Consider the following 12,095-nt stretch of genomic DNA (forward strand, 5'->3'; position numbering starts at 1 on the left):
ACTTCCACATGCCACACTCACAAAACTGCTAGGCAGTATAAGATGCATATAACTCCTAGGCAGAGTATTGCATGGTCTTCAAGAGTGATAACATATATATTTAAATATGCCAGAACTATGGCTCTCAAAACAATTAGCTGCATTATTTAAGAACTACATGGATGAATTCTAGGTTCTCATTCACGAGTGGTAACTTTGCTTCTAGACTCTTGTTGTCTCTGTCCTTCATGTTGGAAGAGGAGAAACTTCCCTTCCAAGCACTTTAAATTCATGCCAAAGTCATATGAATTTGTACTAATTAATAAAGATAAATATATTCACACACAGAGAAAGATAAATATATTCCACGAGGTAACACACAAAGTTTGTTGCCCAGTAGTTTAAGATGCAAAATAGAGTAGTATTCGAGCAAAATAAACCAGCCTCTGCTAACGCCATTAATTGTACTCATCCTTACTGTATGATGAATCATTTCACTACTTTTGCTGTGCTAAAAACTTTTCACAGTATGATAGTGTGATATATTTTGCCTTATTTTGAGTAAAGCAAATCATTCGTGTATTAAATTATCCTTTGTTTTTCTCAAGAGCCCAAGTTTATTACAGCATGTTATTATCATAAAAATTTGTTTCAAGTTTGAATTATTTTTGCAAAGAAATTCAGCACACACAGAGAAATGAATATGGGACAATTATTTTTATTCTGATATTAGTCTATGCCCTCATAATAGAAAGAATACTTATTATCCAGTGAAAATTAAGCTGTCATTTGAAGTAATCCTGTGGCATTTCAACAGGAATCACAAAAGAGCTCTGAAGTGTATCATGGCAATATTTGGTTGTAACCTGGTCATTCAGATACTCCTGAATATTCATGAATCACTGATAGGCTTATCACTTCTATTTCTGCAGAAAAAGAATTGAGGCTCTAGGAGTCAAATTTGCAGAGTGCATACAAATTTTTATTTTATACTATATTTATACCATATATATATATATATCACACTAGATATGGTATGTTTAGTGTGTATTACACACATACATCTATATGGGTATATAAAAATCTCTCGTATATATTCATATATATATATATATATATATATATATATGAAAAGCAAGCATTTGTCAGAACAAATATAAATTTATCTTTACATTTCTTTCTCTCAAGCATTAATATTAAAAAACATATGATACCTGAAATTATCACATAGTTCCTTATATTTCACCTCCCTAACATTTTATTATTCCTTTTCCTTCTAAAAAGTAGTTGAAAACGCCTACCAGTGAATTTTAATAACCTAGGAATATGAAAATAGGACTTAAATTAGCAAAAGATATGAAGAAGGAAGGAGAAAAAATATTCTTAGAACAGCAGGATTTTCAAAAATAGGAGCAGAAAATGAGGAGGATGAAATGATAAGCAAGAGGGCTCATAGTTGCAAATGAGACCAAAGCAGGGGAGGTCTCAGTCCTGCTATTTGTTCCACAGGCAGCTGTCTCTGATCAGGAAAGGAAGAAAATGAAGCGCAAAGGAGACCGTTATTCTATGCAGACTTCTCTGATTGTAGCAGCACTAAAGAGGTTACTGCCCATTGGGTTGAACATCTGTGCCCCTGGGGACCAGGAGCTCATTGCTCTGGCCAAAAATCGATTTAGTCTGGTAAGTCTCCTTTTCATCCTAGTAACAGTGATCACCCACCTTCCAGATGCCTTAGTGTTCCCATTCTGTGGGCTTGCTGCTCTATGTCAGCATTCCATTTGCATTAAATGTTTCAGTGAACAGTTTTTCTGCACAAACCATAGGATTTAAAGACTGCTTTTTTTTAAGGCTGTTTTCATTTCTAAGTTATTTTAATCACCTCCATGACATATTGAAAAACCAAACAAAAAATGGATTTCATATGAACTCATATAAAATTAATGAGAGTTATATTCAAATTTGTGAAAAGTGATTTTTCAGTATTAGAGGCATCATACATTGTACTAAAGGTGGTACAGTGAAATAAGGTGTTCACTTTTACATCAGCAGATGTTTTCCTCTGAGAGCATCAAGATTTAAATTTTCTAGATTCTTTTTTGTCCCTGGTTTTCTTCTTTTTAGCTATGCAGATAAAGATGTAGTCTTTCAAATTATCCACTGTAATTGCTATTTTATATTTGTGCAAATTGGAAGACATATTCTGTCACAGTTTCCACAAAGAATCAATGAAGCACCTCTCTGTTTATCCTAGATTTGACATCCCAAAATGAGTGAATGGAAGGGAGGTTTTGGCTTAGTGGGCTGCACTGATACAGCCCTGTTGGCAGTTGTCTGACATCTGATTCTCAGATATACACCATCTCCTATTGCTAATTCATGGAGGAAGGTGTAAAGTGGTAACATTATTTTGTGGGTGTTTTGGGGAAAGCTGTGGATACACTTCTGTCTGAGCCCAAGGGAACATGCTTCTGTTACCTTCTTGCTAGGAATTGGGAACTTGGTTCTACTGAGTCATGATAGGCTTTCCCTGGAGTTAAAGTAAACTGTTGCCTTGAATTAAGCTACAGCCATACCAAAAAATTATCTGAAGGAAATTTCCCCAAATTCTTGACATTTTGATCAAGATGTTAGACAGACATTATTTCAAAGGATGTTTGAGTTGTTCTGTTGATAGTTAATGCACTCTAAGACTTCTTTTAGGTAATATGTATTTCTTGACAGAAAGACACTGAGGATGAAGTTCGAGATATAATCCACAGCAATATTCATTTACAAGGCAAGGTAAGCTAGATTTTATTCTAAAATGCTTTTAGTATCTGTCTTTAGAATGATACCCAAAATAAAATTACATTAGCAATTAAAGGGGTGAAATATTTTAATCAGGTGTTCTCTTACTTGCAAACCTTTTGTGTTAAAAACTCTTACAGTAATAAATGATATATTCTCATTTTTACATTTAGTTTATTGGTACATTTTAGGTATACAGTACAGTTACATTTCTCATTGGGATCTTGTACCTTTACATGATGTATCTTGGCTCTTATTTTTTCCCCATTCCCTTGCCCTCTCTTCACCCCCACCACTCTTATAAATGATATATTCTTAAAGTAGATCATCAGAAATTGTCAGATTTTGAAAAAAATGTGTGCCAATTGAAACAAAGATTAGATATAGAGTTTGTATTGCTGAGGTTTGAAGTTTTTTGAACATAGAAATAGCCTTAAGAAATTGAAATTTCACATGTAATAGTCAGAAATTAGTGTTTAGAAAATACTCAGAATTTCTGCCAAAAGAATAAATAGTTTAATTATAGGAATATTCATTTAGAAGGAAAACATGGAGAGAAACCAATATAATGTGTACTTTATAATGGCAGATAGAAGAATTAGAAGTAGTTTTTATAAATTTTTTTCATTCCAGTGAGTAATTATTCATCTGTTTACCAAACTTATTATGCCATTTGAAAATTGTGTAATTTTGATTCAATCTGTTTGTTTTTATTCTGGTGTTCCTTCTGAGGAATATTTTTAAATTATGAAAATGTCTAAATATCAAACAGTAGTAACAACAATATAATTTATGCCTTTAATGTATCAAAATGTCTCTTTCCAGGGATCTCTGCCATGTTCTTCTTTTAGCACTTTGGAGAAACATGCCTTTTTATGTTACATATTCACAGCACACACAAATTTGAGAATAAATTCCAGGTGAACACACATCAAGTTCCATTTGGTACACACTCAGTCATATTTACCATTTAATAACTTTTGCAGAGTAGGAGATTAATGCCTATTAGAATATGATCTCTTTTCATACAGAAAAAAAGATATTGAATTTTATAAAAACTAGTCATAAAACCTCTAAATAGATCTCAAGTGAAGAATTCATACTACAGGCTTTTCTTGCCTTTCCTGAGAGCCCTATTTTGGCACCCCTGGGTGTTTGAGGACATCATGTATTCTGAAAGCTTCCAGAGGAACTCAGACCACAGTTGGAGGAATGCTGGTCTAGTACCACCACTGAGGTGGAGGTAGGGACTGTTTTGTGACTCTAAAGAAGGGGTTGGTGCTTATCTGGAAGCATTTCTAGTCAACATTTCAGTTCCAAATGAATGAGACCTGAAAATATACAGGTAGTGAGTACATATTTATTTTCATGTTTTAGTGTATACTTTCCAATGCTAGGAAAAAGGCACATTTATAATGGATATATACAAGCTTCCAAAAAATATTTATGTATTTTTTGTTTCTAGCACCTTTTGAATACATTGCCTTGAAGTTGTAGGGCCAGTAATTGTGAGGCCAGAGGAATAATTTTATATTGAAAAAATAAACATTTCACTCCATGAAATATACTTATTTATTAAATTCAAGTCATAATGTCGATCAAAATCCAAAAGTACCAAGCATAGTCCTCAACTGAAAAAACTGTAGGGAGGAAAGCATTTTATCAAGGGACACATGGTATTTTCTAGTCATGCATGTACAAAACTATCTGTAGGTTTGCCTCTAGATTAAAATTACTTTTAACATTTCAAACTATCCTTTCTTAGGCTAGGACTTTGCAAGTTTTAAATGTTGCCCATTTGTTTCTGCTTTACAATACTTAGTCTCTCCTTTTTAATGGAAAATCCAAAGTAGAAGAGAAAGAGGAGACTGTTTTTCCTATTTTTAATGACAAACTATTCTTTTTATTTCTATTTTTAATGACAAACTTTTCTTTTTTATTTCTTTGTACTATGATGTACACTTTTTGTGATTTATAATAAACCTGTCCAAAAAACATGAAGACTTCAGTTATAACTTTCACTTAGGAAATTTGACAGTATTGACAATTAAAATACATAGACTCCTTAATGTTGAGTATAGTTTTTATAAACCTCCATTGATTATATTATTTATCCAGTAAGACTAACCTCTGTTTTATACTCCCTGTATTTAGAGCTATGAACTGTGATTAAATTATATGGTGAATGTTTAAATTTTAAAAACCTATTATGGTAAAAATGTATTGCAATTAATCCCTCTCAAAATACTCCCCTTACTTTGAGCACACTTATCCCGTCATTCTTGCCAATTTAAAGCAATTGTGGAAGTCCTCTTTCATGAGTGTCTTTAATTGTGCTATTGTAGCTGCCTTGACGTCCTGATTTGATTCAAAACATTTGCTTCTCATGGTCATTTTGACTGGGAAAGAGTCAGAAGTCACATGGTGTCAGATCCGGCGAATAAAGTGAATGAGGACATACTGTAATAGTCTGACTTTACACCGAATAGCACTCAACAGCAGCATTCACCATTAATTTTTAATCACACCTCATGAAGGCACTCAGGAAAGAGGATTTCTAGAACTACTTTAGAAAGTTGCAAAGATGATGGGATCTTTCCAAAGTGTGTGTGGCTGGGTGGGTGGAGGGGATTAATGGCAATGTGTCTTACTGTAGTAACTTTTAAAAAATATTCACCATATATTTTGATCATGATCATACCTTGTAAATGTGATCCTGTTCATTGCTTGTAAAATTAAACATGAGTCTTCAACAATTAGAATGTAAATGAAGAGAAAGAGGAAAGGTTGCTTCATCCCTTCCTTGGTCTATCTCCAACTCATCCTTAAGCCCCTGTTACAACTTCACTTGTTTAGGGAAATATTCCCAGATACCCACAAAATAGGTTATATCTGGTATGTCTTATATTTCTAACCCTCATTACAATTGCAGATATTCATCTAAAATCTTTCTTCCCCACTAGGTGATGAATTACAGGACTACAAGGGCTCTATCTGTGTAGTGTTTTTTTTTCTTTAGTTATATGTATTTAAGGTATACAGCATGTTTTGATATACATAGTGAAATGATTACTGTAGTCAAGCAAATTACCATATCCATTTCCTCACATATTTATCCTTTTCTGTAATTTGCTAAGAGCACCTGAAATCTACCTCCACCAAGTTTCTGAAATACTGTGCAGTATTTTTGTGGTTATCGTGCTGGGCGTTAGATCTCTGGACTTATCCTACATAACCTCAATGTTTCAGCATTGTCCTGTGCTTGATAAATAATAGTAGATGAGCCCTTCTCTCTTTCAGTTGTTGTTTTGTATTTTATACATATTTTTTCTTGTTTCTGCAGTTAGAGGATCCTGCTATTCGATGGCAAATGGCCCTTTACAAAGACTTGCCAAATAGAACAGAAGATACCTCAGACCCAGAGAGGACAGTAGAAAGAGTACTGGATATAGCAAATGTGCTTTTTCATCTTGAGCAGGTCAGACTTTGTGTTATTCAATCACGCTTGCCTTAAAAATGCACAAATATTTTTAAAAGACAATATTAATTTGTTAACTAAAGGCCAAAAAAGTGTATGTTCAGCATATTCATTATAAAGAATGAAGTTTTGAAGTACTTAGTATCTAGTAAATAAAAATTCCAAGTGTATAATTATTATTATAATGTATAAATAAAGCATTTTAGGAGATTAAGACCTTTGTTTTACTGTCTTTTATAGAACCTTTCTAAAATTATACAGATAATTAGGATTATAGACCTGATTCTAAATACCTTTAACAAAATATGTACAGGTTACAATTTATTTTAAATGTATTATGAATATGTCATTTTTTTGTTATGACATAACATGTTTGAGATACTAGGATTATAGACCTAATTCTAAATCCTTTTAACAAAATATTGACAGGTTACAATTGATTTTAAGTGTATTATGAATATGTCATTTTTTTATTAGGGCTTATAACATGTTTTGGATAGATTTTATCTTTCACTAGATTACTATTTGAAGTGTCTTCATTTTTGTTGGTTAAACTTCCTTTTTTATTAGAGATATTTTTGAGCTAGTTTTCTGAGATCAAGAAAAATTATATTACAGAAGAACAATGTATTGATATCAAAACCCCAAATGATATTTTTCAGTTGTCTGCTATTTAACACTACAAAGATGGCTATGTATTTTGTTTTCTCATTAACTCCCTTTGCTCAAGCATTTCTGAAACAATAATACGTGAAACATCCTCAATCCAAAAGTTATATTTTTACAGAAGTGATCCTCTGGCTTAGTTAAAATATGTGTAACACAGAGACAAACCTCTTTTTCATGAAGTCCATTTAACAAAACCACTAGAGCGAGGGGATTCAACATGTGTGGCTCACAGAGTGGCCTGCTATTCGGCCTCTGTGACAGTATTTGCAGGAATGGTTACTTTACCCTGAACATTAAGAAATAAAATGCCTACTGTCATCCCAGAAATTTTACCACTTAAGTGAACTGAGTAATATATTTTTAACTTTGTACCACCTTTAGCCATGTTTAGACATACTACCACAGTAATAATAAGCACTGCCTTAATTCCTGCTTTATGTTATCTGAACTTCCACTCCTGCCTTGATGGGTTATATAACATAAGAATATTATCTAATGTATTCTTTTAATTTTCTTTTTGTTTACTCTCAGGTTCTACACATGCTAATAAGTTCTTCTTTGCTGGGCAATTTATCACTATACTTGATAATATTAAAGTAACTAGAATACTCTTAGAGTATATAGCTATTAACATGTATTTACATTATGTAACTTTGTGCTGGACTTTAGTGTTTTTCCCTGAACACTTCCATAATATTTTCACAAAATATTAAACTCACATGACTCAACAAAAGACAAGGCTGAGATAATTAAATTTCAGGTTATGTATGTAAAGTCATAGAAGTATGTTTCCAAAATTACACATTTATTTAATGATTATTAAGTGTCAGTTAAATGACTCCTGCAGGATCATTTTTGGCGGTTACCCTAAGTTTTTAATTCTTCCTGTTTCTCATATACATAATTGGATTTGCTTGAGTGAATTTTAGATGAATTCAACAAGCATGTTAAAACATGATTGTTGGGCCAGGGATTTAGCTCAGTGGCGCTGCACCTGCCTTACAAGCACAAGGTCCTGCGTTCAATCCCAGACATTGCCAAAAAAGTGTGTGTATATATATATATATATATATATATACACACACACACACACATGATTATATTTTCTTTATAATAATATGTACTCACAGGTATATCCAACCATGATGAATGAAGAGGTTCATTGTACTACACTTCCATTCATGACATGGAGATTTTTGGGGTGCACTGTCCTAGGTTGACCTTGGATTCTGCAGATGCTTGTGGTTCATTCTTACCTGGGTGTAGATAGCTTGGGCCCAATGAGGACACAGAAACAAAAACATATATGCTAGGATATCAAATGTGCTGAGAGGGTGCAGAAGGAGTCCAAGGTAGTGTGCTCCTTATGAAATGGGTGGATTCTTGTGTGTAGAATGTATGCCTTTTGTACCCCTTTTCTGAGACTAATTTGTAACCAAGTCACAGAGTAGTTTGTGAAGAACGTTGTAATTTGCTAAAGTCTATGCAGAAACAGCAAGTGTGCAGCACTGGGGGTATAGCTTGGTGGTAGAGCATGCACTAAGTGTGCGTGAAGTCCTGGGTTGGATCTCTAACATCAAAAGTAAACAAACCAAACAAAAAAAATGATTGATGTGCAGGAAATACTTGTTGATTTGATTTTTCTCAAATGTTAGCAGCTTTTATAGATATACAAGGGGTGTTTGAAAAATAAAGTGGGTGTTTAAATATAAAACAATAAATTATATTAAAAGACACTTGTCATTCACCCTTTAAACACACTGTTCCATCATCCTTACCACTTGCTGAAGCAGTTCTGAAAGTCTTTTTTTGTGAATATCTTTACAAGGTATGATCACAAATACAATGAATGCTGATGCTGAGTGCCATACAATGGAAAGGTGGGCTCATAAAAATATGAATGTGTGCTCACCCATCTTATTTACTGGATATGGCTCTGTGTTATTTCTGGCTTTTCACCCCAGCTCAAAATAACCATGAAAGGGGAATGTTTTAAATTGATTTAGGACATCAGGGCAGCCATGACAACCAAAAGACACTCAAAAAATCACTTCCAGAACTGCTTGAAACTGCTTGACAAGAATAATGAGATAAGTGTGTTTGAAGGGAGGAGAAGTACCTTGAGGGAATTAATGACAATGTGTCTTTTACTGTAATTAATATTTTAATATTAATTAATATTTAACTTTTAATTAATATTTTAATATTTTAAATTTAAACATTCATTGTATTTTGTGATCATACCTCATATTTTATCCTGTGCTTCTGGTAATTCTTTCCATGAGACAGGCTATGTGTGTTGAACTTGTTATACTCCAACTCTAGCCAAGGTAGCACATAAACACATGAAGATGTTCATAGTTACAAGATCCATTGTGGTATTCATCTTTCAATGGAAAAACCCTACAGATACCTATTTACTTGATTATAGGAAAGCCCTGTAACTAAGGTTTTTCCTTGTGTAATAAAATGCTTGGCCAAATGGTGAGCTTCATGGTAGAAGGAACCTTTTCTAACCTGTCTACTTGGTGCTTAATGTATACTTGTTAACTGTTAGCCACACTGATCAGAATGCTGAATGTTAAGTGAAATAAATCAGACACACAAGCTTAAATATCATATGGTTTGTCTCATATGAGAAACCAAAGTATAAATAAGGAGCACAATAAATATTATTAGATAAAAGGAAACAGAGATTGATCTTTTGCACAAGGGAAGGAGACCAGAAGATGGAGGGAAAGGGGGAGGGAAGAGGGGAAGGGAACTAAAAACAAATTAAGATGTCATGTACATGTACCAAATACTCAGAATGAAAGTAGTAATTATCACAAACATGTACTAATAAATTTTTTTAAATGCTGTATTCCCACTAAAAGCTACACATCTAAAATATCAGACCTCACAGTAGAACTTTAAATTGAGACATGCTAAATCTGACTGATCAACACTGTCCTTGATTTTCTTTTTGCCTATTGTGTTCTCAACAGTGCTGACACACTCATCAGGAACAAAATTGAAATGGACATTTGCAAAAAAGTTTTATTCTATGAAAAGAAGAGTGTCATTGAAATAAGTGCTTTTTAATTAAACAAGTTGCCTTGTTAAAATTTCTAAGCCACTATAGTCCAAAAATTCTTAATGTTTTCTTCAGTCATTACTACATTTGTATTTTGTCCCTCTGCTGTAAAATACATAAATCCAGTTTTACTTTTTGGCTAACATAACATTTTTATTTCTTCCAGAAATCTAAATGTATTGGCCGGAGATATTACAGTCTGGGAAGTACATCACTCAAATACCTAGAGATTAATAATTAACGTAGATATTCACATGTTAGGCTTTTTTTCTTTCTAATAATACAGTTAATCTCTTTTTCCTCTTGGAGTTCCAAACACTGTTAGTTAAATAAATAGCTTGCTTGCATCATTTACTATAACTTTAGAGTTCTTATTTTTCTCTAACAAAACAGTTACATATTTTAACATTTTTGCAAAACTAAATTCCTGTACTTACTCCTGAAACTGTATTCACAAAGCCTTGTCTTCTTCTTGCATTAAGGAACAGTAGATTTTTATTCACTGTTGATGTTTACTGCTGTATCTCCTATGATAAATTAATTCCATTGCATATATTAATAAGAATGGGTTGATTTTTGTGTGTACACAGAAGCATGTGTAAGAACGAAAAGAATAAAAGACCTAAGAAAATTTTGAGAAAAATGAAAAAGATTTTATCTGGAATGCTTTTATGTTCCTTTAATTTTGGAGATGACAAAGCTTTTGATGTGTACCTTTGTTAGAAAATATGATATTTTTATCATTAATGTACCATTTGAGACAATCTCAAACTTAGCTTTGAGTAACTTTTAGGATATGAACTTTTCCAGAATAATCTTTAAGTACTTTTGGAATTGGCCTTTCAGTTTACACCTGTTGGCTGGGTATGTAGCTCAGTGGTGCAGTGCTTATCTAGCATGTGTGAAGCCCTGCATTTAATCCTTAGCACTGCAAAACCAATTAAATAAATAAATAAATAAATAAATAAAATTTACAGCTCCCTGATGCTGTATTATTGGGGGTAGTTTGGGATGTAAGTAATTATTTATTTGTGACATTCTACCTCAGGTGGAGCATCCTCAGAGATCTAAAAAGGCTGTATGGCATAAACTACTCTCGAAACAGAGGAAAAGGGCCGTAGTAGCTTGCTTCCGAATGGCTCCCTTGTACAATCTGCCAAGGTCAGAATTTTTAAATGTTTGTAAAGCTAAATGCTCATAATAGATTAAAGTCATTTTTCCTCTAAATTAAATATGTCTAGAATCTATCTTAAATAGCACAATAGTCCAAGACAAGAATGAAGTATATTTATTTGTTCTTCTATGGAATACTTGAGTTTCTCTTTTTTGGATTTTTTTAGAGGGCTGTGGTCTGTAATGTAACTGTTAAATGACTTTTACATACTGAATAATATCTGCTTACATATGTGAGGGAATAGAAAGTGATTAGGAATGCATTCTTTGAAGTGAGACCATCTTGATTTCAATCCAGGAATTTCATCTTCCCCCGTATGCCATTGGTCAACTTACTTACCTGACTTTGTAACAGTTTTCTCACCTAGGCCTTAAAGGGATCTGCCTCATAGAAATACACAGATGATTTAATAGACTAGAGTATTCGGAATATGTACAATGAGCTTATCGCAGTAAATATTAGCTGTTATGATTTATACAATTATTAGCATTTGGGGAACTGATACTGTAGACTTATGGGAATAATGTGAATAAATTTGACAGAGTAACCACCTTTTTTTAGAAATGTGGCAGATGTACTTGTCAATAAAGAAGTGACCTGAGTGATCCAAGGTAACATCTTAGCCTTCTGGTGGTTCTGCTGAGAAACTGGGCTTTCCCTCTCTGAATTTTATACAACATGCATCATTCTTATGTCTTGTAAACAGGGCTCAGCTCAGAGATATTTTCTTGGAACATATCTGACCTCCTTGCAAGTCAAATGCTTTATACTATTTGTTTCTCATAAGCTTTTACATTCTTCTAGTTGTAGCAATAGTGGGGCTGTTTGTCTGATTCTGATTTTAAGATGCTTTAGAATCTCATTCCATTTTATGGTTTCAGCACCATGGACAACAAATAGTGCAATGACAATAAATGAACAGATTGTGAGAC

At 33.2% G+C, this 12,095-nt stretch overlaps 1 protein-coding gene across 5 annotated transcripts in view; it reads left to right on the forward strand.

The window, feature by feature from the left end:
• Ryr2 (ryanodine receptor 2) overlaps positions 1 to 12,095 on the forward strand; it is a 676,288-nt gene that overhangs the window by 575,296 nt on the left and 88,897 nt on the right. For all 5 annotated transcript variants that reach the window (XM_087181253.1, XM_087181249.1, XM_087181250.1 and 2 more), the window contains 5 exons: positions 1,489 to 1,659; positions 2,701 to 2,760; positions 6,110 to 6,244; positions 10,156 to 10,190; positions 11,037 to 11,150. In XM_087181253.1, the coding sequence (XP_087037379.1) occupies positions 1,489 to 1,659; positions 2,701 to 2,760; positions 6,110 to 6,244; positions 10,156 to 10,190; positions 11,037 to 11,150 (515 nt within the window). The remainder of the gene's footprint in view (positions 1 to 1,488; positions 1,660 to 2,700; positions 2,761 to 6,109; positions 6,245 to 10,155; positions 10,191 to 11,036; positions 11,151 to 12,095) is intronic.

The sequence above is a fragment of the Heterocephalus glaber genome, unplaced genomic scaffold, assembly GCF_053883595.1.
Source record: "Heterocephalus glaber isolate CG9 unplaced genomic scaffold, H.glaber_assembly_v1.0 deba00001472, whole genome shotgun sequence".
Lineage (NCBI taxonomy): Eukaryota > Metazoa > Chordata > Mammalia > Rodentia > Bathyergidae > Heterocephalus > Heterocephalus glaber.